The following is a 22,379-nucleotide window of genomic DNA, read 5'->3' as shown; positions in this document are numbered from 1 at the left end:
AACCTGTTGTCCCCATTCAACAAATCTCAGCTGCAGAAGGAAAACCCTGGAAATTTCAAGGAGAACGAGAGCTTCCAAGACCACAACGAGTGCCAGATCAGCTGGAAATGCTGCAGGTCGAGCTAGTGAACCCAAGCCCAGGTGCCACGGTGGGGAGGGAAGCAGACGTGCTCGGAAAGTAGACTTTCTTTCTCCTCCTCCCACTGAATCCCAAGGACATGGCAAGCTACAAAGTCAGAAAAATCAGGAAAAGAAGCGATAAATACTACAAAGGAGTAGGAAAACGGGGGGCTGGATGTGGCCAAGCAAGCAGATCCAACGTGGTGGATGACTGATCTGGAGTCGGTTCATGGTCATGTCCCAAATCTGGCACAAGGTGTCCAGTATCATCACCACCTACACCAGATGATGGTGTTAAACAAGAGGCAACAGGCAGGTGAAGTAAGGGACCAGGGACCTCTACGCACAAGAGGCAGGAGAATATAAATTCCCAGAGAAGGTAGCGATGGTCAGGGTTTGGATGATGCTGCTGGAAAGAAGTTTAAATAAGAGCAGTGAAAAAAGAAAGGGTTTGGACCTTCAATGCTCAAGGTAAAGGGATATGGTCATTTTGGGGAGGCAATGACTACATTAATATGGAAAAATAACTTCACAGAAGTTAACAGTTGTGAATTACGAAAGAAAAGACACAGGGAACGTGGACGGTGAGATCAGCCACAGCGTTTGGGTGACGAGTACAGGGCAAAGGACCAGAGAGATGACAAATCACACCAACGAGGGCACGATGGCAAAGGACAGAGGAAGAGCGAAGAGGTGAGTTGGCAGCTTCCCCCGTATGAATATATGAATAATCCCAACGATACCATTTACACAAATGTACTTTTTTTGGGGCTTTTCATGTAATAGGATTCAAGTCTTAAAGCAGGAGTTATCACTTCGCCTGCAGCAAACCCTTCCAAAGTAGATGCAGGAACATCTGCCAAGCCGTGCTGCGATGAGTTTGCATTTTGCTATTTCACGTGCCGCGGGACACCCACAGCAGTGCTGGAACAGCATCCTCATCGTTAAACGATATCAAAACAGGGCTTGGACGGAGCAAAAGGGCCCTACAACCTTTGAAATAATCACAGCACCTTCGCAACGTTTCCTGATTTGTAGAATAGAAACGGGAAGCGGATTTTGTGCCTGTTGGTAAACGCTTGTGACTATTTCGCGGTGATGTTTCGTCCAGATTTCATCCCGCTACCAATTTTCCCCGATACTAGCATCAAACCGCAGGTGATGACAACGCGTCAAGCAACGTTCCTATCAATATCCCTTTTTGCAGTGCAATTCCCAGGGCCTCCGGGCTGTGACATTAACGCGAGGGAACGGAAAGTCACCGGAATAATTCACCGCCGCCTTCTTGGATTTGTATATCAAAGGCACCGAGGCTTACTCCAGCCTGTTCTCACTAACGAGCACAGAAACAGGCAGCATTCCCTCTACACGTCAGACGGAAATCAGGTAGTTTTGGGCAGCTGGAGCACAGGGACTTCATTCTCTAGGTATTTTTTTTAATATATATTTTTACCCAAACTGCCACTGCTTTCACACAGCGTATATTAGCCGCAATCCCACTGTCAAACATGATCCTTTAAGCTGTCCAGCACCAGTCGTTGTGGATTTTAGCTAGCACACACACCATAACTGACACGGCAGCGATGGTGATTGACCGAGGGATGAATTATGATTAAGGAAGGCAAGCCGATTTTGATGTTAACCTAAGAAATGAATGAAACCCAAAGCCCACTGAAAAATGAAGCAGGCAATAATGGAAATACACTGCCAGTAACTCTGATAAAACAGACCGTATTTCCCCACGCTGTTACTTGTTGAAAGCATTCAAAAATTTATTTAGTTGGACTTCAGCTTTCAGAATTTCCCCCTCCTTACAAAGGCACAAAGCCTGCTACTTAATTCCTCTAGAATTAGGTCTTCCCATCTACTACAGCCCAGCTCAATCTTCAGCTATGTTTGGTACTTATAAACTAACAATATTATAGGGGAAAAAACCACATGTGGCTACTGTACATTTATTTTTTTAAACTAGCATTTACATGCCACCCTTATTCCAATTTACACCATCAAAAAACTACAGCCTCGATGTTTGCTTAAATATTTTTCTTTTACGTAACCACGAGCGTTGTCCAAGCTTGATGTTTCTCCAGAGCTGTCTGGAACAACGCAAATAACCTGGGCTGGACAATATCTTGCCATCAAAAAATGCTCTTAGACAACTAGAGCTTTGACTCAATATATAGTCCTTCTGTGAACAGGTACCATTTTTCTAGAAGAGATACTAAAACGTTTCACAACTTTCGTAAGAAACTAGATGCCTGTGAAGCAAAACGCTTCATTGAACATTCAGTTGATAGTAAAAAAAAATAATAATAAAATTATCTCAATGTTGTCCTACACTGCTTTGCAGAGCCATGTTGGGGTTCCCCCTGCACAAAAGCTCCTCTAGGGTGTAAGCTGCAGTCCCCATGACAAAATCTAACGAAACGTCTTGAATTTCATTATGAGGATGCTGCCCCTCGAAGTCCAGCTTGTAGACCAGCAGCATGAATCACGTAGACTAGAAACGTAAAGGAATTCAAGCAATCTAGCCCAATTAAAGCATTTCGGTTCACATTTCAAGATGAGGTTTTATTCCATCCAACGAATAGAGCTACCTAACGGTGTGGGGAAAACCACAAAGCCAAGGTTGTGCTCGGGGTCCCGACCCAGCAGGCGGGAGATGGGAACAAGCCAAGGCACCGCACAGCTCCTCCCCGGCGCAGCTGATGCGTCCGGCCTGCCGCTGCTTTGTAATTTACACTTGGATTTTATTACTTCACTCCGAGAAATACTTGATGAAACACCTTGGCTCCAAGACAGATTCTCTCTGCTGCTCCTGAAAAGGGTTGTTTGGGAAGCTGGGGGATGGGAACTCCCCATAAATAAAATAAAAAATAATAAATAAAAGGAATAAAATAAGGGGAATAAATAAAGGGAATAAAAACTAAGAACAAAAGATTAATAAAGCTCTTGAATAAGACTTTCATCCTGAAATGTAAACCATCGAGCGACCCTACCAAAGACCTTGAACCACACTAAAGTGACCGCAAATCATTTGTGTTTGCTCAACCTCATTAACGAATGACATTAATAAATTAAAATTCGTGACGACTACGTGGAGACAATATTGAGCACGTGAATAGCGATGTCAGGAGCTTGATTATACTGATCATTCTGCCCTGTACATAAAGAATTATATTAATACTGTCAGGTTAAGGCACTCATGGCTATTTTCTTTCTATTGCAAGAAGCATCACTTTTCAACCAGAACACTAGAGTGCCCTCCATCCTTCTTTATATAGAGGGAATATTTAAGTATATTTTTAATTCTCTGCTCAAAGAGTTGACTAAAAGATTCAGAAGCTGTATTCTGTATCTCGTATTTGTTCCTGGAAGACATGTTCAAGACCTGAGAACATCAATTTCTCCAAACCCCCTTTATCCAAGGGGGATGAAATGACACCGATGCTTCGTGAACACCTCTTGGCTTGGTGGCACGTGGCCGATGCCCAGCAGTGAGAGATGCCTGAAATAGAGATCCAAAATTTGGGAAACCAGAAGATAAGCTTCTAACTCAGCCACTCCTTATGGGCTCACATGGGCTCCAGAGCCAAGACTGATGTGTCTTCATCCCTTCTCCTCTTCCTCGTTGTTATATAATGGGATGAGCTTTTAGCCACAAATGGGAAAATGAAATAAAATATCACTCTTCAACTCGCACCTAGGTGAAAACCCAGCAGAGTCTGCCAAAGGTTGGGAAAAGCACTTGTTTGTGAAATGACACAGTGCTCCGGGATTATTACGGGTCTTGTCAAACCTCCTCCAGAGGCAGAGGGGGGGATTACGGCGGGGAATTGACTCGCTCGGACTGATTTTAATGAAAAGCCAGATTTCAAAGACGACGTTCTAATAATGCTTCCGCTTCTCCCCGCAGCCCCAAGCGTCCTTCTCCGCCTCACTTGCCTGCTCCTGAGCTGCTATCAGCACTTCGATGTTCCTCCTGCTCGTCCTCTCCTTCCCCAGCCCCTGCTGCGATACCCACGGCCGCCAGCCCATAAATACGACTGCGCCGATCAAAGCGTCAGGCTGTCACGTCCGCCTGCAAAAAGCAGCCGTTTGCATTCGATGCACAACACGTGTCGGACACGGCAACGCTTCGCTATAAAATTACTCATCTGAAGGGCTGCACTAATCAGCCTGCTATTATCCGTGCTGTTAGGATGCTTATAAGCGATGCCTTCGTACCTCCACAAACCCTAACAGCACTACGCTTCCCCTAAGCAACGTTGACCAACCTAGTGCTGAAACTTCACCGTGTTCCCATAAAAAGGTAGTTAGCCTGGGGTTAATTACACTGGGGTTAATGTCCTTTAACCCAGGAGACAAGCACCTCAATGGGAACAAGTGAGACTTATTCCCCACCCCATTTTTAACTACCACTTTCTCCCATCCTGTTTATGTTTACATACAGATTTGCACCTCTCATTGCAGTTTTATGAGATTATTTTCTATCCTGACTTTTTCTTTCCCTAAAAGTACGCATTGCCAGACTGCTCCGCAAGCTCTGCCCCAAGCAGGGCCCTCAGCGTCCACGTCGAGTGTGTTGGGAGATGGAGAAGCACTTCGCCTTCGTCTTATCCAGCTGCGTAAGGATTTGCTTCCTCCAGTTTGTCCTCGTCGTGGTCAGAAGGGAAGCGGGAACTGGGAGATGCTCTGCCCACGGACACACGTACTGAAGGACAGCACACCACGCACCCCAGGGCTACAAAACCAGAGGGATGTCATTTCTAAGCCATTAACTGTAGAAACGAGTATCCCAAACCAGACAAAACAGGGTGGCCAGATGTCACCATTCACCTCAGCTTCTTGAGTTAAGAAATGAGCGAGCAAGCAAGAACTTAAAGAAAAAAAACAGCAGCTCCATAACTTCATCCCCGTTCAGCTGGAGTTTACACAGAAGCAGCTGCCTCCCTGCGTGGCTCTCCGCCTGCTTGGGTATCAGCTGTGAGCTCAAGATGCTGCCAGGATTTTTATGACGTACCACGCTCAGGACCGCTGCTTTGCTCACGCAGCACTCCAGAAGCGCTCGCCTCACTGCCTGAGCCATAAGACAAGTTTAAAAAGCTCTCACCCTCCGACAAACAGAGCTGGTGAAAGGAGTTTGAGAGACCTGCCCATCTCTGCCTACATCACTACACTTTGGATTCGTTTATCTTACTAGCAACAAGTTACTCAGCACTTCGCTTGAGCTGCTTTTTAAGGAACGCAAGACACATCGAGTAGCTTTGCATGCACAAAGCTGTCACTGAAGTAGGTCATATCTCAATTTGTCAAGGTGTGCACTGGATTTCCCACTCAAATATTCCCCTTTGCAAACATTTCTCCTTTGAAAACATCCTGTTACTTGTCCTGCAGCAGTGGTTTGGAGCTTCACGGACACGTGAATCAAGCATCAGTGCTACCTGCTGCACACAGAACAAAATATGCTCCAAGAGGACAGCGAGGACGAGGACAGCTCCACTCCAGCAGGAATGTTTGGAAGAGCCCACGGCTGCGAGCCACAGAAACAGCTTTAACTGGGTCCTCCTAGAAAGGAATTGGTCCTCACCGTGAGCCCTTCCGGGCCTCTTGTCGTCCTCCTGATATTCGTGGTTTACTGGCTGGTTTTAATCGTCGTAAAATGAAGCTGCTGAAAGAATACCTGCAAACACGGGACTGCTGGGCTATGAAGTGCTCGGTCCTGCTTGATGTAGCTCCTCTTTGCCGAGAAGTTGCTGGACTGTCTCCCTCCGTAAACAGAAGCCATCCAGCGGAGCAAATGGGAAACTCGGTGTTTGAAGAGGGCTGAGAAAGCTCTCGGCCTGAACGTCATTTATAGATGCAGCTGATGGAATCAGAAAGGACGAAGACACACAAAAGTGTTAAAGCTCGGGGTACAAATACAGAGGATTAGAGGAAACCGAAGAGATGGAGAGAGGATGCAAATGCTTAAACTCTTTTCCTTAAGACAATTTGACCGGATCGCTGCTTACTGCAAACAGCATAGAAACGTTTTCTTCTGAATCTCAGGAACTCTCAGCAGAAAAGACCAATCGCAATGGAAATAAATTCATTTCCATCAGCGGTGGAGGCTGCCGCTGCCATGTTTCATAAACCACAAACTTAATGTTTGATTACAGTCTAACACACCAGTGAAACAAGTCTGCCTTCACCAAGCAAAACAGCTGCTCAGCAGTTCCAACCCCCCCCCTTTTTTAAAGCAGCAGCTTCTGGAAACGAAGCTCTTCGAGTTCTTGTTTTCTCTTTTGCTTTCTTAAAATCAGTTGTGTCTGCTCTTACCAGCTGTGGAAAAGGCCGGAACAATTGCGTCTCCGATTCCAAAGCCAGACGACACACAAAAGGCATTCAACCAGATTTCATCCTTAAAAGGCAATTTCATCGCTTTTTGCTCTCCAGCTAAAAATTGCTTAATGTCTCGGGAGAGCAATGCAGAAAAAGGTACGTGCCACTCGCAGCCAGGTAAACAGACGCTTGAAGGGTCCAGAGAGCTGCAAGGTTTCTTGTGGGACTGGGTGTTCCTGGAAACATCTTATTTATTTTAAACATTTTGTGTGTTTATCATTAAATATCTAATCATGTGATATGGCACACCAACCATTTAAGGACCCCGTCCGCATACAATCTGGATAAAGCTGGACAAAAGGAAGAGCTGAAGGAGGCTATGTCCCTAATCCACCCCACAAAAATAACCAAAATAGGATTTCCACGTCTTCCACAATTCAATTCACAAATTCAGATAAATCTGACTTTTTTATTTATATAGAGCAGTCGAAATCGTGATTATTCTTTACTCAATAACTCCATGTCCTCAGTACCTTTGGGTATGGGAGAGGTCTTCCGCTCCTTACCCCCCTGGGACCTGATTTCTCCTGGCCAAGGCACTGTTCCCACCCCAAGCTGCTCAGCATTTTGGGGCAGGACTCTCAATCTTTGCTGTTTATGCAGTTTTTTCTCTGCTCGAGCACAGCATCTGAGTCACTGAGTTTTTGAGTTTTAGACTCCGCTCTTCGTCCATCCCCAGAGCTTCACATTGAGGGATACGGAGGGAATGGAAACACGTTACAGAGCACTATAAAGGTGTCTAAGTCAGCTCTAAATGGGCTAAGGAGGGAAATAAAATGAGAAAAAACAAGCCAGCCTGGAAACTGAGAGACCCCTGCTGAACTTTTGATTTTCTTACTTGCTCTACGACCTGCAGCATGGCTCTCCCTTGATTTTCCCCCTGTAAGACCTAACCACAGCCACTAACAATGAGAAAAAAGTGACTCAAACGACGTGTTAAAAGTTTTATGCAAGATGGCAAGAACAGCACTGAGGTAGAGAGGCAACGTCCCTAGTCAAAACCCTTAGTTAGACCTAGCCAGAGACGTTATTTTCCAAGCCTCTGAAATATTCATTTCCGACTTCAGATCTCGGACGCCAGACACCGGCCCAGGTGAGCTTTTAGAGCTGAATCATAAAGCCATGAAAACAGAGCTTCTAATGGAAATGCTGACAGACTCTCAGCTCCAGCTACACTGGTGGGAATCGCTCTAATAAAATGACTGCCATCACTCACCTCCTTTTACCAGATTTTATTGCTGTAGAGAAGATTAAGCAACTTAACATCTTGCTCTCCGCTAAATTGCCTTCCCCCCCCCCCCCCCCCAAGACTTTTTTGCTGTGCCCTTTGTGATAGCACTTCCTTGTAAACATCCTCATTTTTGTCTACATATTAACACACACACACATTGAGTGGCTTACATTAGGAAATTTTTTTTTGTCTCTGTAGTGTTTAACTTCCTATCAGGCCACTTTATTCTGAATCTTATTCAAATTAAAGCAGGGCTATTATGCAAGGCACAAAAGTTCAATTTGAGTAAAATCTGGGCAGGATTTTCTTTTTTGCATGAAAACAACAGCATAATAAATGCTAATCATTATAATCTTTTCAACATGAAAGCCTTTCAAGAGTAGTTTTGCATTTACGAATATAAAACACGCTTCCAATTTACATTCTAAAGGTTTGCATAGAATCGGAGATTCGAGGTGGAAGAGACCTGCGTGTCATCCATTCAATCCCCCTGTCAGCGCTGGATTGTATCATCTGCTGGTAAATACGGAATAAGGAGGTTTAAGAATTAGACGTTTGAGCTTGTAAACCCATAATCATCCAGCAATCACAGCGTGCAGAGAAATTTGGAGCGCGGCATTTCCGCGCCGCCATACGTCAATCAAACCCCAAACCAGCGGGCACATCGCCTACCTCTCGGTCAGATACGGGCACCAACTAGGGTGGAGAGAGAGCTGACCCCTTTTAATTAAGTCGCTCGGATGATGTGTTTTATGAGACTTGAGGATTGACTGGGCTAATTTCCATCTCTCCCCCTGCGGTGACACGGCGGCATCGCGACTGACCTATTTCTCATTTGCCCAACAGAGGTCACCGAGGACAAATGAGAGGGTTGTAAACAGCTCCTCTCATCTTATTAAACATCGCTTCGGAAACATGGACGGATTTTGAGTACGCAAGGTCAAGAAACCATTAGAAAGGTTAAACTGGAAACAAGAGAGCACGCAAGGTGGTCACAAGGTTGTTTCAAGTCAGAAAATTAAATTAACCTGAGGAAATCCCCGAAGGTGCCTACTACATCTTTGTTGCTTTTCTTGATTTGCTTTTTTCCCTAATAAACGGGGGGAGTCCTACTGAAAAAATGTACCAGGTACTTGGAAAGCCTTACAACTTTTAACGCTCCCAATTCTGAACATATTTGTTCAATATTTTGCACTCCCGTGCCAAAAACTGCGGGACCCGCTCAAGCAAAAGAAGCAGTATAGATGACTAAGCTGTCATCAGAAAATGTGCTCCAGTCCCACAGCTGAGTACATCCCAAAGCTGTTTTGAGTATATCCCAAAGCTTTTCTTCCCTGGCTCACCCGGCTCCGAACACCGAGTGGATGCTCCTCAAGATAACCTCAGCTCCGGAGCCCAGATGAGGAAGGAGATGAGATTTCAGACACACTCCTCCTTAGCAGACACAGATATTCGGCATGCCAGCTCCTACTTATCTCCCTCTTTGGCATTTAATTCTCCCCATTCACTGCAAATGACACTTAAGATCCAATTCATCACTATAAATGCTCTTCCCAGAGCCAGGTCTCTAATATTCAGGATATGCAGGGTGAGCAATTTGAGGCTGGGTTCGCCACGACCTCATTACATCCAACTACCCCAAACTACATGACATCAGGCTCGAAATATAAGCAGCAAATTATACTGAACTGCTCGTGGTTAAGAAAATAACACGCTTCAAGTGTAGTCAAAGTATTTCCAAAGAAATTGCTTTGTTCTTCTATCATCTTAGAAGATAAATACAGCTACAAAATTCTTTGTGGCTTTTCTCAGGAAAATGTCCTGATTACTTATTCCCTAGTAGAAATGAATGCAAGAGGTCTACTTTTGAACCCTTTTGGGGTTATTATTGCATTTTGGGGTTATTATTATTGCATTTTTGGGTTGTTATTACTGCATTACACATTACCTGGAAGAACATTGCCAAGAACCTCCCCAGAACATATATATTGCTCAAGTTGTGCAAATATCCTTCTTTTTTCCTGATACCTTGTGCCATAAGACACTGAACACTGCTGTTGGAAGAACGTGTATGATCTGGACATCCCACTAAGGAGGAAGAACAGCAAGAAGTTTGGTAAGCAACGTAGTCAATTTAAACAAAATTTATGTTTTTTAGCCCAGAAAAAGGAAGAGGATGAGGGATCTGAGCAAGATAGTCAACACGTTTTTGAAACACGAATTGAAACACAAGCACTGCTTCTTACAGGGAAGGATAAAGATGTCGAGGAGAAGACATTCAAGACTGTAATTTTAATGAAAAATAGGTGCAGAGCACTTGAAAAAGAGAGGATTTAACGGGTGGCAATGAGGGCCAGAGGCACTCAGTGCAATAAAGTGATCCCCACTGCCCAGAGTAGGGCACAGCCTGCTGGCCTCAGGCAGGGTTTTGGTTCACAACAGCCAAGAAAAGGGAAAGGGATGCTCCTAAAGGAAGGGTACACCTCCAGCAGGCCAAGCAGGAAGCCGACAGTGCCAGGAGATAAACGCAGGTGGGGGTAAACGCAGGTAGGTCCTTCCTTGTTCAACCCATTGCAACCAGAGGGAGGGGGAGAACCGGCACGAAAAAAGCAAGAAATGCTTTCACAGCCAGCCTCAGACACACACCAGGGGTTGGAAAAGTGAGAAGTAAAGGCTGGTTCTCACTAAAATTGCTGCATCAGTTCTCACCTGTTCTGTCACAGCAGACTCAAATGCCAGCAGCTTGAAAGGTGCTTTTATATCAGAGAAAAAAAACAGAATGTTAATTTATCTCCCCAAAGAAGTTAGAAGCTGAGCATTGGTTTTCAGATTTAGGACATTACGCCCCACAGCACCTTCGTCCACTGCAATAAAGGACAAAGCCATGATATTCCTTAAGCTGGGGCTTAATTTCCCCAAAATCACCCTGACAGATCCATTAGACCGTAGGACACGGTCCTAAGGGAGGCTGTGGGGCTCTCATCACTTCGGGCTTGCAAAACCAGACCAGACAGATGATCGGCAGACACTGAGCGGGAAGAAACCTTTCCTGGAAGGTAAACTGGCCAGATGATGTACAGGCTGATATCCATCCCCAGCGCCGATGATCTATTACAGCCCATTATTTTAATTCACTCCATCCTCGTGCCCTCACTAACCAAGGCTGCTCCTTCCTCAATCCAATCTCCTCGAGCGCAATCTAAGTAAATCTCTGCCAGGCGCTGAAGACAAAAGCAAAAGCTTTTTCCTAAATGAAATTTACTAATTAAAACCGTATTTCTATTAGCAGCACAAGGGTAGGAAGAGCAGGAATTGCTACGGCATGCAATTCTGCCAAGCATTTCTCAACAGACTTGGGCTCTCCCGGTACTGGGAGGGAGCACGGTCCTGGGGAAGCTGCTGCTCCCGAGTCACCCCCTAAAGTAATTTCCAAGTCAACAACCAAGCTAAATTTTCTAAGTTGGAAGTGTTTCTGCTCATTATTGTGCTGGCATTCAGGCACTGAGACATAAGATAGAGTACTAGCAAAGACATAGCCTACTTCTCCAGTGCTTTAACCCCAGTGAAGCTAATGGACTTCAGTAGAGCCATTCCCACCGCACGTGGAGGGAGCAGGGAGTCAAGTCTGTTTAATGAAAAGGTGTAGCACCAGAAAGGTTATTTTCTTCGCGGGGAGAAAAATACACAGAGTTGGACTAAGAAAAGCTAGCAAAAACCAAAGCTGTGCATTAACCAAACATCGCAGGGGCTGTCGGATGTGGTTCTCTGCCCTCGTCTCCAAGTGGCACCTAAAGCCACTGGATTCGCAGTAAACCAGGAGCAATAACGCCTCTCCAAATAATTTATAGCAAAATAAAACGCTTTCAAGTGTTCGGAATATCTTGATCTTTGAATATTTAAGCAGCACTTTTGTTTAAAGTGAAGGCTGAGCAAAATAACTGATTGCACCATGCCTAGACGATACTGCATTTAAATCATAACACAATGTTGGTTTCTCCATTTCTAGCCATTTAAGCCCACCTTCTATCTTATTCTTCACCCAAGAGGCTTGGATTACTGAGCCTCTAGATATGCTGTCCATCATTTTGATTTGTGTTGGTTATCTCCCTGCTCCCGCTTTTAAAAGCAGGTGCATCTTTTGCAGGAAAAAAAAATCAGGACTTAAAACAGAGCAGCGTGTGAAGAGTCAAATATTTACCTGATCCCTGCTATTTCCTCTCAGGCTTCAGACCTGTTCCTAGCTTTATTAAGAAAGCACTAATGAACTTTAACGTAATGACAGAGCATATATTTGTACGCAAGTGGTGGATGTAGATTTTGCAAATACACCAACGGAACATTAAACAGGGATAGCAGGGAGCAAGCACTCAAATCGTCCACTCTATTAGGCAAAAAAACCACACCACCATTAAGCAAACGTACAAAGCAGTCCCAAAGGCGTTTGTTGTTCTGCCATGTGGCACGGATAGATATCAAAATCAGGTAGTGTTAAAAACCAAACATCAATTTCAATAGAGTTCCTATACTGTATGCACTATTACACATTGTATATGCTAAGTATGCATTTAAATAAAGTATAAAAGACATAAAATCCTGTTGACCACAAGTTCAGAAATGTCCATTTTGGCAATTACATCGTCAAGAGGTTATACTTTTAATTCGAGTTTTCTAACTGTATTGTCTGACTTGTCTTTTTTTTTTCAACTTAAATTAAGTTTTTGGAGCTCTAAAATTGGTTTTCAAGGGAAACCGTTTTAGTTTTGTTCACTGCTTATTACGGTTGATGAATTCATATAAAATAGCCCAAAATCTCCTGTGATTGTGGTAGGAATAAACTGATTAAGTCAGTATTGGCTGATTTCAGTTTATAAATCAAGTTATACCTCCCCAACTGGGGATTTCTGAAACTCATTTTCCTCTGTTATAAAAAAAAAGTGACTCTCAGTTTCAGGGAATGACAAGTATGCAACACATAAGACATTTTATTTACTCTGTACAATGAAGAGTTTCCTAAATTTCAGCATTAACGGGTTTCATGTGTTTATCCCATACTTGAAGTGATACCTCTCATGCCAATAAATGATTTTCATCCTCAGTTTATTAAATTCCCAAAACACGGGTAGGCAATAGTACCTAATATTATATTTCATGTTTACTCCACTTAGATTCAAGTGAGATTAAGAACTTCTCCATATGCGCCTCCAGGGAGGCTCCACATTTGCCACTTATCATCTTTAAATAGCAGACGAGCCTTTGTTATATTATTAAATGAACTATAACTAGGTGGGTTTTGTTCCTCCCCCAGGTAAACCTCTTGATTTCTGCCAGGACCCGATCAATGGCAACACACCCACTGAAGGAATACAACGCTGAAAGTCTGTATGGGTTAAGAAGAACAAGTCAACTGAAGAATAAACTCATTAAATGGCATTTAAATGTAAAAATGCTACTCTTGTGACTCAAGAATTTACTGACACGCAGACCACACGGGCAACTGGTAGAGCATGGACGTGAATTACTTCTATACAGAGCTCCTACACTGCCTGAACGTCAGCTGTTGCCGAAACCAAGGCATGGGTCTAAATGGATCTCTTGGTGTGATGTAGCTTATCCATTGCTTGCATTTTTTGGTTTTCTTTTTATGGTTTTACAAGGAAAGTGATAAATCATTTTCAGTAATTTTCTCTAGCTCTAAGTCACTATGACCACACCAAAAATTCCCATCTCATAGAGCCAGTCGTCACCAAGGGGCAGGACGCCAGCAGGAATTACCATATAAAAGTAAGCTCGGGTTTGTCATTTACTTTACCTCTGGTCTTTTAGAAGATGATGAAAGCCAGAACCTTTGAGAGCCTCATCCCGCAACTGTCTATAAATAGAGGTATAACACGTGGGCAGTGTTGTTTCTATCTGAAATCCTACCAATTACAGTAAATACCAATGATCAGTAGTCTGTTAAATTGGGACTTTTAATAAGATGCTGAGTAGGAAGCAGCTCTTAGTTTCTCTCCATTGCTCTCATCTCCGTTTCAGCTAGGAGCTCTTGCACAGCTGGAGCATGCTGAGGCCATAAAGACCCTCGAGAAGTTCTTTGAAACGGTGCATTTTCCCCCAGACATGGCGAGCTTCATGCATAAAATCCTTGTCTTATTAAAAACAGCTTGCATTTGCTACGTTTTCTTTATTGAAAGCACTTTAAGCCACGAAAGTACAAGGGGGAAGGTTTCTAAAAGGACAATATACTTTCAGTACCCTCGAGTCTGTTCCAGGTGAAGTTGACTGTCACCTCTTCGCAGTGACTGCTTTATTGACTGGTAATGCTTTAAAAGCATGCTGAAATCACACTGTCTTTATCGTGCAGAAGATATATGCCCCTTATGCATACCAACGGTTTGGGGATTTTAACCTCAGAAGACAAATGCTGATGCGTTCTGTTGGCAAACAGCGCGCCAAGCGCTTAAAATGCTGTGGACAGACCCGTGGTTTAAAAGTGACACCAGGATTAGACTGTAATTCAATGAGTGAATCGCTTCCTAAAGCCTACCTGAAATATTAAAGCTCGTGATCTCTCCTTGGAAGCCTTGCGAGAATGAAATGTTGCATAGACAAAGGAGACAGCGAAATGACGACGTGCCCCGTTGCCACGAACACAACCTTCCATTCATCAAGACAGCGCAACCAAACGCATCGTGGCTTTTGGATGAGACCACCAAGCTGTCCAGAAAGCCTGTTTAGCAGCAACACATCATCATACGATTCAGTTTACAAGTGTTTTAACACTCAAAGTTTGACCTAGTCCCAACCCTCTCTGTAAAAGCAGCCTTTTCTGAAAATACGAAGCTTATTTACTGTGCCAAGCAATGATTAACACAGCCTACTGTAGTGCGAGACCTTCGCTCGTCCTCTCGCCCTCGTTCCCTTCCTGTCATGTTTCCATCTGCCAGTGCCTTAAGTCAACGATGCTCTGCCAGCACTGCACGTTGACTCCCTCAAAAAAAAAAAAGCAAAAAAAAGCCACATTCTGCTCACTCGGGAATGCATGCCCTTCGGAGAGCAAAATACCTCTTCATTTCTGCTTGAAGAACTTGCCGTCAATTTTAAATGCCATGCCTTATTCCACCTTATGATTTTATTCATTTATTTATTTATTTTTAACAAAATCAGAATCAGGGAGGTTGGAAGGTGACGAGCTTGCCTAGTCCAACCCACTGAAGAAATCAGGGACAGCTACCAGCAGGCTCTTGCTGGGCTGTGTCCAACTGGGTCTTGAACATCTCCCCAGATGGAGACTCTACAGCCTGCCCAGGCAACCCATTCCACTGCTTAATTACCCCTAGAGGGGAAAAAAGAGTACATGCTTAAGGAATTTTCCCATGTTTCGGTTTGTGCAGTCTCTTCACAGCCTTTCCAATTGGAAGCTCTCCCAGTCTGAGCCTAACTGGTCCTGAGCAGAGTAAGCCCACCTGTCCCTTCTTCCTCCAAACTACTGATCACCACAGGAATATCAGATCAGGATTAGATCAGGATCTGCCAGACAAAGCGTAACTCTTCCTGTGAAGAGCTCCAAATTAGCGAGCTGGGCACAGCACCACAGGGAACAGTCCCATATGCGCTTTCACTTCGAAAGAGTAATTAGAGGGATTCCGACAGTGGTCGCCAACAGCCAGATCAAGGCCAGACAACATCCTGAATTGGCAAGGAGAGCCCTACTTCTCAAAGCCCAGCTCTGCAGGCTCCCTCCAAGGAGAGCCAGGTAGTGGAATAACCCATTTCTTCTCTCCAGCTCTTCGGAGAAGAATCACTCCAGCACAGGGGTACATACGCTGCTATAGGATGGCAAGTTCAGAGCACACTTCTGGACTGTCGTGGAAGACTAGTAAAACTGGTGGGAAAGGAGGTAGAAGAGAGTTAAGACTCTTATTGCCCATTTTAACCATTTATCATGAGAAAACATGTCTTTTCTAGATGGGGGGAGAGACTTAGGAGGAAGGAAAAGCACTCTTCAGGTTAAGAGACCTCGAGGCTGGAACAGACACCAAATTATGAGGGACACACTGGAGAGACCAGCCAGGAGGAGAGCTGTCTGGACTCCCTCCCCAGCATAAATGTTTAGGAAACTACCGGATAGCAAAGTTTCGCAGAGCTCCTGGACCGAACCGGATTAAACTTCAGCTTTGCTTTCTATCCCCAAGATGTGCCAGAACAGAAAAACTAGATGCATACAGACAGGACACACAGAACCACAGAAATGCACACTTCTCCCTGACACGTTGTCTTTTCTTTAGTGTAAGCACAAGCATCTCCTCCGAACAACGTGCTTGAACAAGCTCATAGCTCACCTGCACATCACATGCCACAAATATATCAATCCCTTCTCAGCAGGAAGTAATTTACATCCTTTCTTCCAGGGTTGCTAATTGTCACCTGTACACGGCTGCTCAGCTATCAGGGCATCCTTTAACAGGTTCAAGTCAAAAGCAATCAATATTCAGCACAGAAAAACGCACGGAGAAAGCAGAAACAGAAAGCATCCCCTTAGAACTGACAAAACTCTGAAATAAAAACTCTCTGAACTCTATCACGTTCTCGTTGGCATTAGTAACTAAAGGGATTTTGCATTTCTCTGTACCTTTTATTCTAAGGACTTCCAAACTTCTTTTTCCTCCAATGATCAGATGATTAAGGACTCACCGCATCCTTCTACAGACTGCTGAAGAGGCAAAGACCCCCTTTTAAAGCTTCAGGCAGACGCCTTTCACAACGGCGTTTGTTCAATGAGAAGCTGGAAGCATCCTCAGACACCTGGTAACGTGAACTCGTGTTCCCTCTGCCATATACCTGCTCGACTGCTTTAACGGGAACGCAAAGAGGCTGCCAGTTCCAGGGAGCTGCATAGTGAGCTCCTGTCTACGACCAAGTTCCTGAACCATAAAAATCCACGACATTCAACACCCTACAGGAACTCAGCGTTTTTTGTGACCCTCAATTCATCGGAAAAATTCCCAACTGCAGAGGACTCCTCCGTTTTGAAGACAAATACACAGCAAATAACTCGCAGCAATAAAGAAATATTAGAAATATTTAAACAAGAATAACACCTTGTCAGAAATAAATTCCTGTTGCAGGAGCGTCATATCTACCTTTACTTCTTTTGATGAGGGGGGAAACCCACTTCAATTGCTTTTCTCTACATTTTTCACTCTTTAAATAGCAAATCCTCAGCGTTTCCTGCAATCCAGAACGTAGCAAATAGGAAGTTTCCTCCTTACCTGCTACCATGACCTTCGCTGTCCGACTGATGATAGCTCCAACGCCTTCTAGAGATGCTTCGCACTGATAGAGCCCTTCGTCCGGCTTGTGGTGCCTGGAGTGGACTATGTTTTGTATCAAGAGCGATCCGTTGGCCAGCTGCTGCCTCCTTTCGTCTACCACCAGGTTCAAGAAGACCGCGTCTTTCTTCCACTTGATCACCGGAGCTCCTCGGTCAGATTCTGCCCTGCAGTTCAACAGCACGTTGCTTCCGCGCATGGTGACAGCATCAGAAGGCTCAGTTACGAACCTCAACGATGTAAAAGTCTTAATCTGGGAACCTAGAAGAGCAAAAACAGAGAAGACCAGGAGTAAATATGGGTTACTCACTTGCACGTAGTGAACGTAAGACAGTTTCTTCGCAAACCTGCTTTGGGACAAAAATGCCTTTATCACTACAAACACAGTATGTGTAGATAAATAGATCTTGTATATAAAAAATATTTGTATGTAAACATGAAGACAAAAGGGGAAAAACTGTACAAGTGCCTATACAGCCGAGGTGAAGATAAATCCACCACGCCTGTTGAATTTTATTTGGAGAATTTAATTGCCTACACAACTTGCTCTGGCCACAGGTACCAAGATGCACTTCAGTACGACAAGTACTAAAGTTGTGGTAGCCCTTTTAGTTGAAGACCTTTTTCTTGAAGAATTGAGAGGAGAGCATGCCCAGGTACAACCTGACCATCCATCAGAAACAGCGCCAAAGCCTTAAACCTGGTGGATCTCCTCCCACCTTGCTAGAGCAGCGCTCTCCTCCCTACCCAGTAGCCCAACCATTGCTTTCTGGTAGACCCAAGAAAAACAATGAGGTTATTCCTTTCTGCTGATGAGTAGAAATTCATTAACAAGCTGAAGAACACATGGATGCAGTTGCATCAAAGGGCACGGTGCAGAACAGAAGGCAGCCCTTTTTCAAACTTAGCAGATAAAAGATTCAAAAAACTAGTTGCAACAAGAAGATGGTTTTATAGATTCTTAGGAAGCTTTTGTTCAAGTTATAACAACGCATAAACTACTGCCTGACATTGTTATAGAAATTAATATTGTCACTGTATCTATAATTATTCAAGTAGACAGGTATCAGAGTTTCCTTTGAGGTACATAAATAAGATAGCCTTCAAAACTTAATAAAATATAGCAAAAAAGCAAGAGCTGCTCTCAGCTTGTAGAGCATTTCAGACACAATATCAATAGCACCATATGACCTAAACTTAGAACAACTTGTCTAATAACAGCAAGATGACAAATCAGAATATGATTTGTCTGTCATCCATCTTCATGCTCTGATCCCAATTTCTGGAGGAAGCACAGAGTTAGACCCAAAAATTGCACACTAGCACAGGGCATTTTTGCCGTTAAAAACCTGTATATAGATATATCTGCAATGCACAGAAGTGTAGTTTAAGAACACGTTCCTGCCCGTTCTCCCAAAGACAACCAAGTCCCGTTTGTAAATCACGGCTCCTCGTTGGGCATTTATGTCACCAACACATAATACAGTTTAACACAGCTGTTTATGACAGCATGTTAATGATGTTATGTAGCTATTATCACAAGTAAATAATCCACTTCTGCGGAAGAAATGGGGTTACGACAGCTTCCAGTGCAGCAAATACTGAAGTTAAACAAAGATTAACTTTCTTTTCATACAATTACCCTTGCAGTTCAGTTGCAATTTCAGCTATTCACATCCTTTGCAAAAGGCATATTTAGCCCAAATTGCTTTACTACAAGGGAAGTAACAGCCTGAATGACCTGGAAAGCTTTCTGAGCGCCAGGAAAATTCAAATATTCTTGGAAATATTATTCCTAGAGAGAGAAGCAACTGTGACATCTTAAAAAATGGGAGAAAATGACCGTATATTTTCAGAACCAATTACTTGGAAATCTAGGCAGGATGAGAACATAATGGCCACGTTTTTGCAGTCTTGAGGTGCTGAAACAGAAAGGTGGAATAGCAGTCGAAGACTCCCTTACTACCTATTTGCGTATTTCAAGTATTTTTGAAGTATTAGCCCAGAGAAAGCCCAGGTGCAGTGGACCCCGGGTCCCTTTTCTCCTGTGTAAGGCTTGCCTGCCCCAGCAGCTCCAGGGTTTCAGTTCATGCTGAAAGAGCGGCTGCTATAAGCTACTAACCTCTTTCCTAAGCAGGGCAGGGGACTCGTTTTCAAACAGAGATGCTAAACCTACAATTTAATCCTTATCGCAATAGCTCAGCTGAAACAGAAGGCAAGGAGGGAAGAAGAAAGCAAGCAGCCAGGCAGGAGAAATAGGAGATGAAGAGCTGCCACAAAACTTGCTGCGACACATTCTCATTTTCCCCGTTTCCAAGTTTTGGTCTCCGTGGGAGCGAGTCTCTGCCTCTACCTGCAGCCTGCCCTGGGACACCTCACCATCCCTGGGACTTGCTGCCAAGCTCTTTGTCTCCGAAAGACTTCAAAAAGTCAGAACAACGGAGGGCAGTGCTCTTATAACTGTTTTATCTGGTGTTGTAGATGCATTCGCCTTTTACATGCATGCTCACAGCTGTTGTTTGAGCTCCAGCACTCACATATTTGAAGAAAACACATTTGTAGGAAATTTAAGAGCACCGCAAGCCTGAGACTGATGAAACCAACGGGCCCAGGGCACATCAGTGCTTCCTTCTTCCTCCACGTTCACAGAACGATGAATACAGATTTATGACATCGACGGCTTAACTACAGACTTCAGTGGAAGCCCTGAAAAGATGAAACAACGTCCTGCACAAAGCGGCTGTGTCGGCTGCTCCAGGCACATCCACGTCAAACCGGCCTGCAGCATTGCTTGGAGATCCGAAGCTCCGAGGGTCAAGGAGAGAGCCCTTGGCAATAGCCCGCGTGTCCCTGAGCCCAAAAAAAAGGAGAAAACTTGAAGATAACGCCCCCATCCTCAGCCCCTTGCCGCTTCAGCTATCAAGATATTACCCAATGCGATGACCTGCTTTGTGATACGGGAACGAAACTAATGGGCTTCTCACCCTGACAGGTAACATCACAGCGACGGCGAGGTTATCCTTCTCCAGGCCACGGATGAAATTAACATTTAAAAGATGGGGTTTGATGCGCTTCTTAATCACTCCCTGCCTTTGAATCCTCCGCTTTGCCGTTCCGCCTCTGTGAAATGTAATCTTCCAGGGTGGGTTTTTCCCCCCCCCTTCATGTTCTGCATCGCTTGCTTCCATTACGGAGAGGGAAGAGATGTCGCAGCTGCGAAAGCATTTGACCAGGCCACCCCGGAGCTTTCGTCTTTTTTTTTTTTCCAAATAAACATTAAGAAGTAAGACTTTGGAGCACGGACCATTTGAGATGGGTGAACGCAGCCATACCCCCCAGCCCAACACAGAGTCAGCAGCTGAAATAAGTCCATTACACTGAAGTGTATTTATGTACACCCAGTATACATTTATACAATATACATTATATGTACACCCAGTATACATTTTCTCAGAGTATTTTTTAAATCTGCATGAAATTGGCGGCTAGCCAATGTGACGCCCATCTATAAGAAGGGCCGGAGGGCAGACCCGGGGAACTATAGGCCTGTCAGTTTGACCTCAGTGCCAGGGAAGCTCATGGAGCAGATTATCTTGAGGGTCATCACGCGGCACTTGCAGGGCAACCAGGCGATCAGGCCCAGTCAGCATGGGCTTATGAAAGGCAGGTCCTGCTTGACGAACCTGATCTCCTTCTATGACCAAGTGACGCGCTTGGTGGATGAGGGAAAGGCTGTGGATGTGGTCTACCTTGACCTCAGTAAGGCTTTTGACACCGTTCCCCACAACATTCTCCTCAAGAAACTGGCTGCTCGGGGCTTGGACTGGCGTACGCTTCGCTGGGTTAGAAACTGGCTGGATGGCCGGGCCCAGAGAGTTGTGGTGAATGGAGTCAAATCTGGTTGGAGGCCGGTCACTAGTGGAGTCCCCCAGGGCTCGGTACTGGGGCCGGTCCTCTTTAATATCTTTATTGATGATCTGGATGAGGGCGTCCAGTGCACCCTCAGTAAGTTTGCAAATGACACCAAGCTAAGTACGTGTGTCGATCTGCTCGAGGGCAGGAAGGCTCTGCAGGAGGATCTGGATAGGCTGGAGCGATGGGCTGAGGCCAACTGCATGAAGTTCAACAAGGCCAAGTGCCGGGTCCTGCACCTGGGCTGCAACAACCCCAAGCAGAGCTACAGGCTGGGAGATGAGTGGCTGGAAAGCTGCCTGGCCGAGAGGGACCTGGGAGTATTGGTGGATAGTCGGCTGAATATGAGCCAGCAGTGTGCTCAGGTGGCCAAGAAGGCCAACAGCATCCTGGCCTGTATAAGAAGCAGTGTGGCCAGCAGGTCGAGGGAAGTGATTGTCCCCCTGTACTCGGCTCTGGTGAGGCCGCACCTCGAGTACTGTGTTCAGTTTTGGGCCCCTCGCTACAGGAAGGACATGGACGTGCTCGAGCGAGTCCAGAGAAGGGCGACCAAGCTTGTGAGGGGTCTGGAGAACAAGTCTTACGAGGAGCGGCTGAGGGAGCTGGGCTTGTTCAGCCTGGAGAACCTGGAGAAGAGGAGGCTCAGGGGCGCCCTCATCGCTCTCTACAGTTACCTGAAAGGAGGCTGTAGAGAGGTGGGGGTTGGTCTATTCTCCCACGTGCCTGGTGACAGGACGAGGGGGAATGGGCGAAAGTTGCGACAGGGGAGTTTTAGGTTGGATGTTAGGAAGAACTTCTTTACCGAAAGGGTTATTAAGCATTGGAACGGGCTGCCCAGGGAGGTGGTGGAGTCACCATCCCTGGAGGTCTTTAAAAGACGTTTAGATGTAGAGCTTAGGGATATGGTTTAGTGGAGTACTTAGTGTTAGGTCGGAGGTTGGACTCGATGATCTTGAGGTCTCTTCCAACCTAGAGAAATCTGTGAATCTGTGAATCTGTGAAATTAGCTTAATGGTCAGGCTAATAAGCGTGTATTTACATGCTTAGGTAACACAATACAACATAAAACTGTCCATTCTGTTTGCGCTAAATACACTAATATGATGCTTAATATATATATTTAAAGAACTCCTGTTTTAATGCTTTTATTATGACTTAGGATGTGCCTACCGTGGTGCTGAATAGTTCATCTCAGCTCCGAGAAGTTTTGGAAACCGAGCCTCGTGCCTGCATTTGGCGTTCGGACGGGGAAATGAAACATCGCCGCAAGGAATTTACAGTGCAAGAGTGTGTAGTACATGGAAGCACGGTTCAATTTTCATACAAACATCCAGTTCTCTATAGAAGTGCATGTACGCATGACTGCCAACGTCCCACATCATTCGATTTTTAAATGGTGCCAT

At 44.8% G+C, this 22,379-nt stretch overlaps 1 protein-coding gene across 13 annotated transcripts in view; it reads right to left on the bottom strand.

The window, feature by feature from the left end:
- Positions 1-22,379, bottom strand: part of DCC (DCC netrin 1 receptor) — a 425,812-nt gene that overhangs the window by 268,050 nt on the left and 135,383 nt on the right. For all 13 annotated transcript variants that reach the window (XM_066988962.1, XM_048079751.2, XM_066988960.1 and 10 more), the window contains one exon: positions 17,005-17,325. In XM_066988962.1, coding sequence (XP_066845063.1) covers positions 17,005-17,263 — 259 coding nt within the window. In that variant the 5' untranslated portion in view covers positions 17,264-17,325. The remainder of the gene's footprint in view (positions 1-17,004; positions 17,326-22,379) is intronic.

This window comes from Anser cygnoides, chromosome Z (genome assembly GCF_040182565.1).
Source record: "Anser cygnoides isolate HZ-2024a breed goose chromosome Z, Taihu_goose_T2T_genome, whole genome shotgun sequence".
NCBI lineage: Eukaryota > Metazoa > Chordata > Aves > Anseriformes > Anatidae > Anser > Anser cygnoides.
The sequence above is the reverse complement of the archived record's forward strand: the minus strand, read 5'-3'. Positions and strand labels throughout refer to the sequence as shown.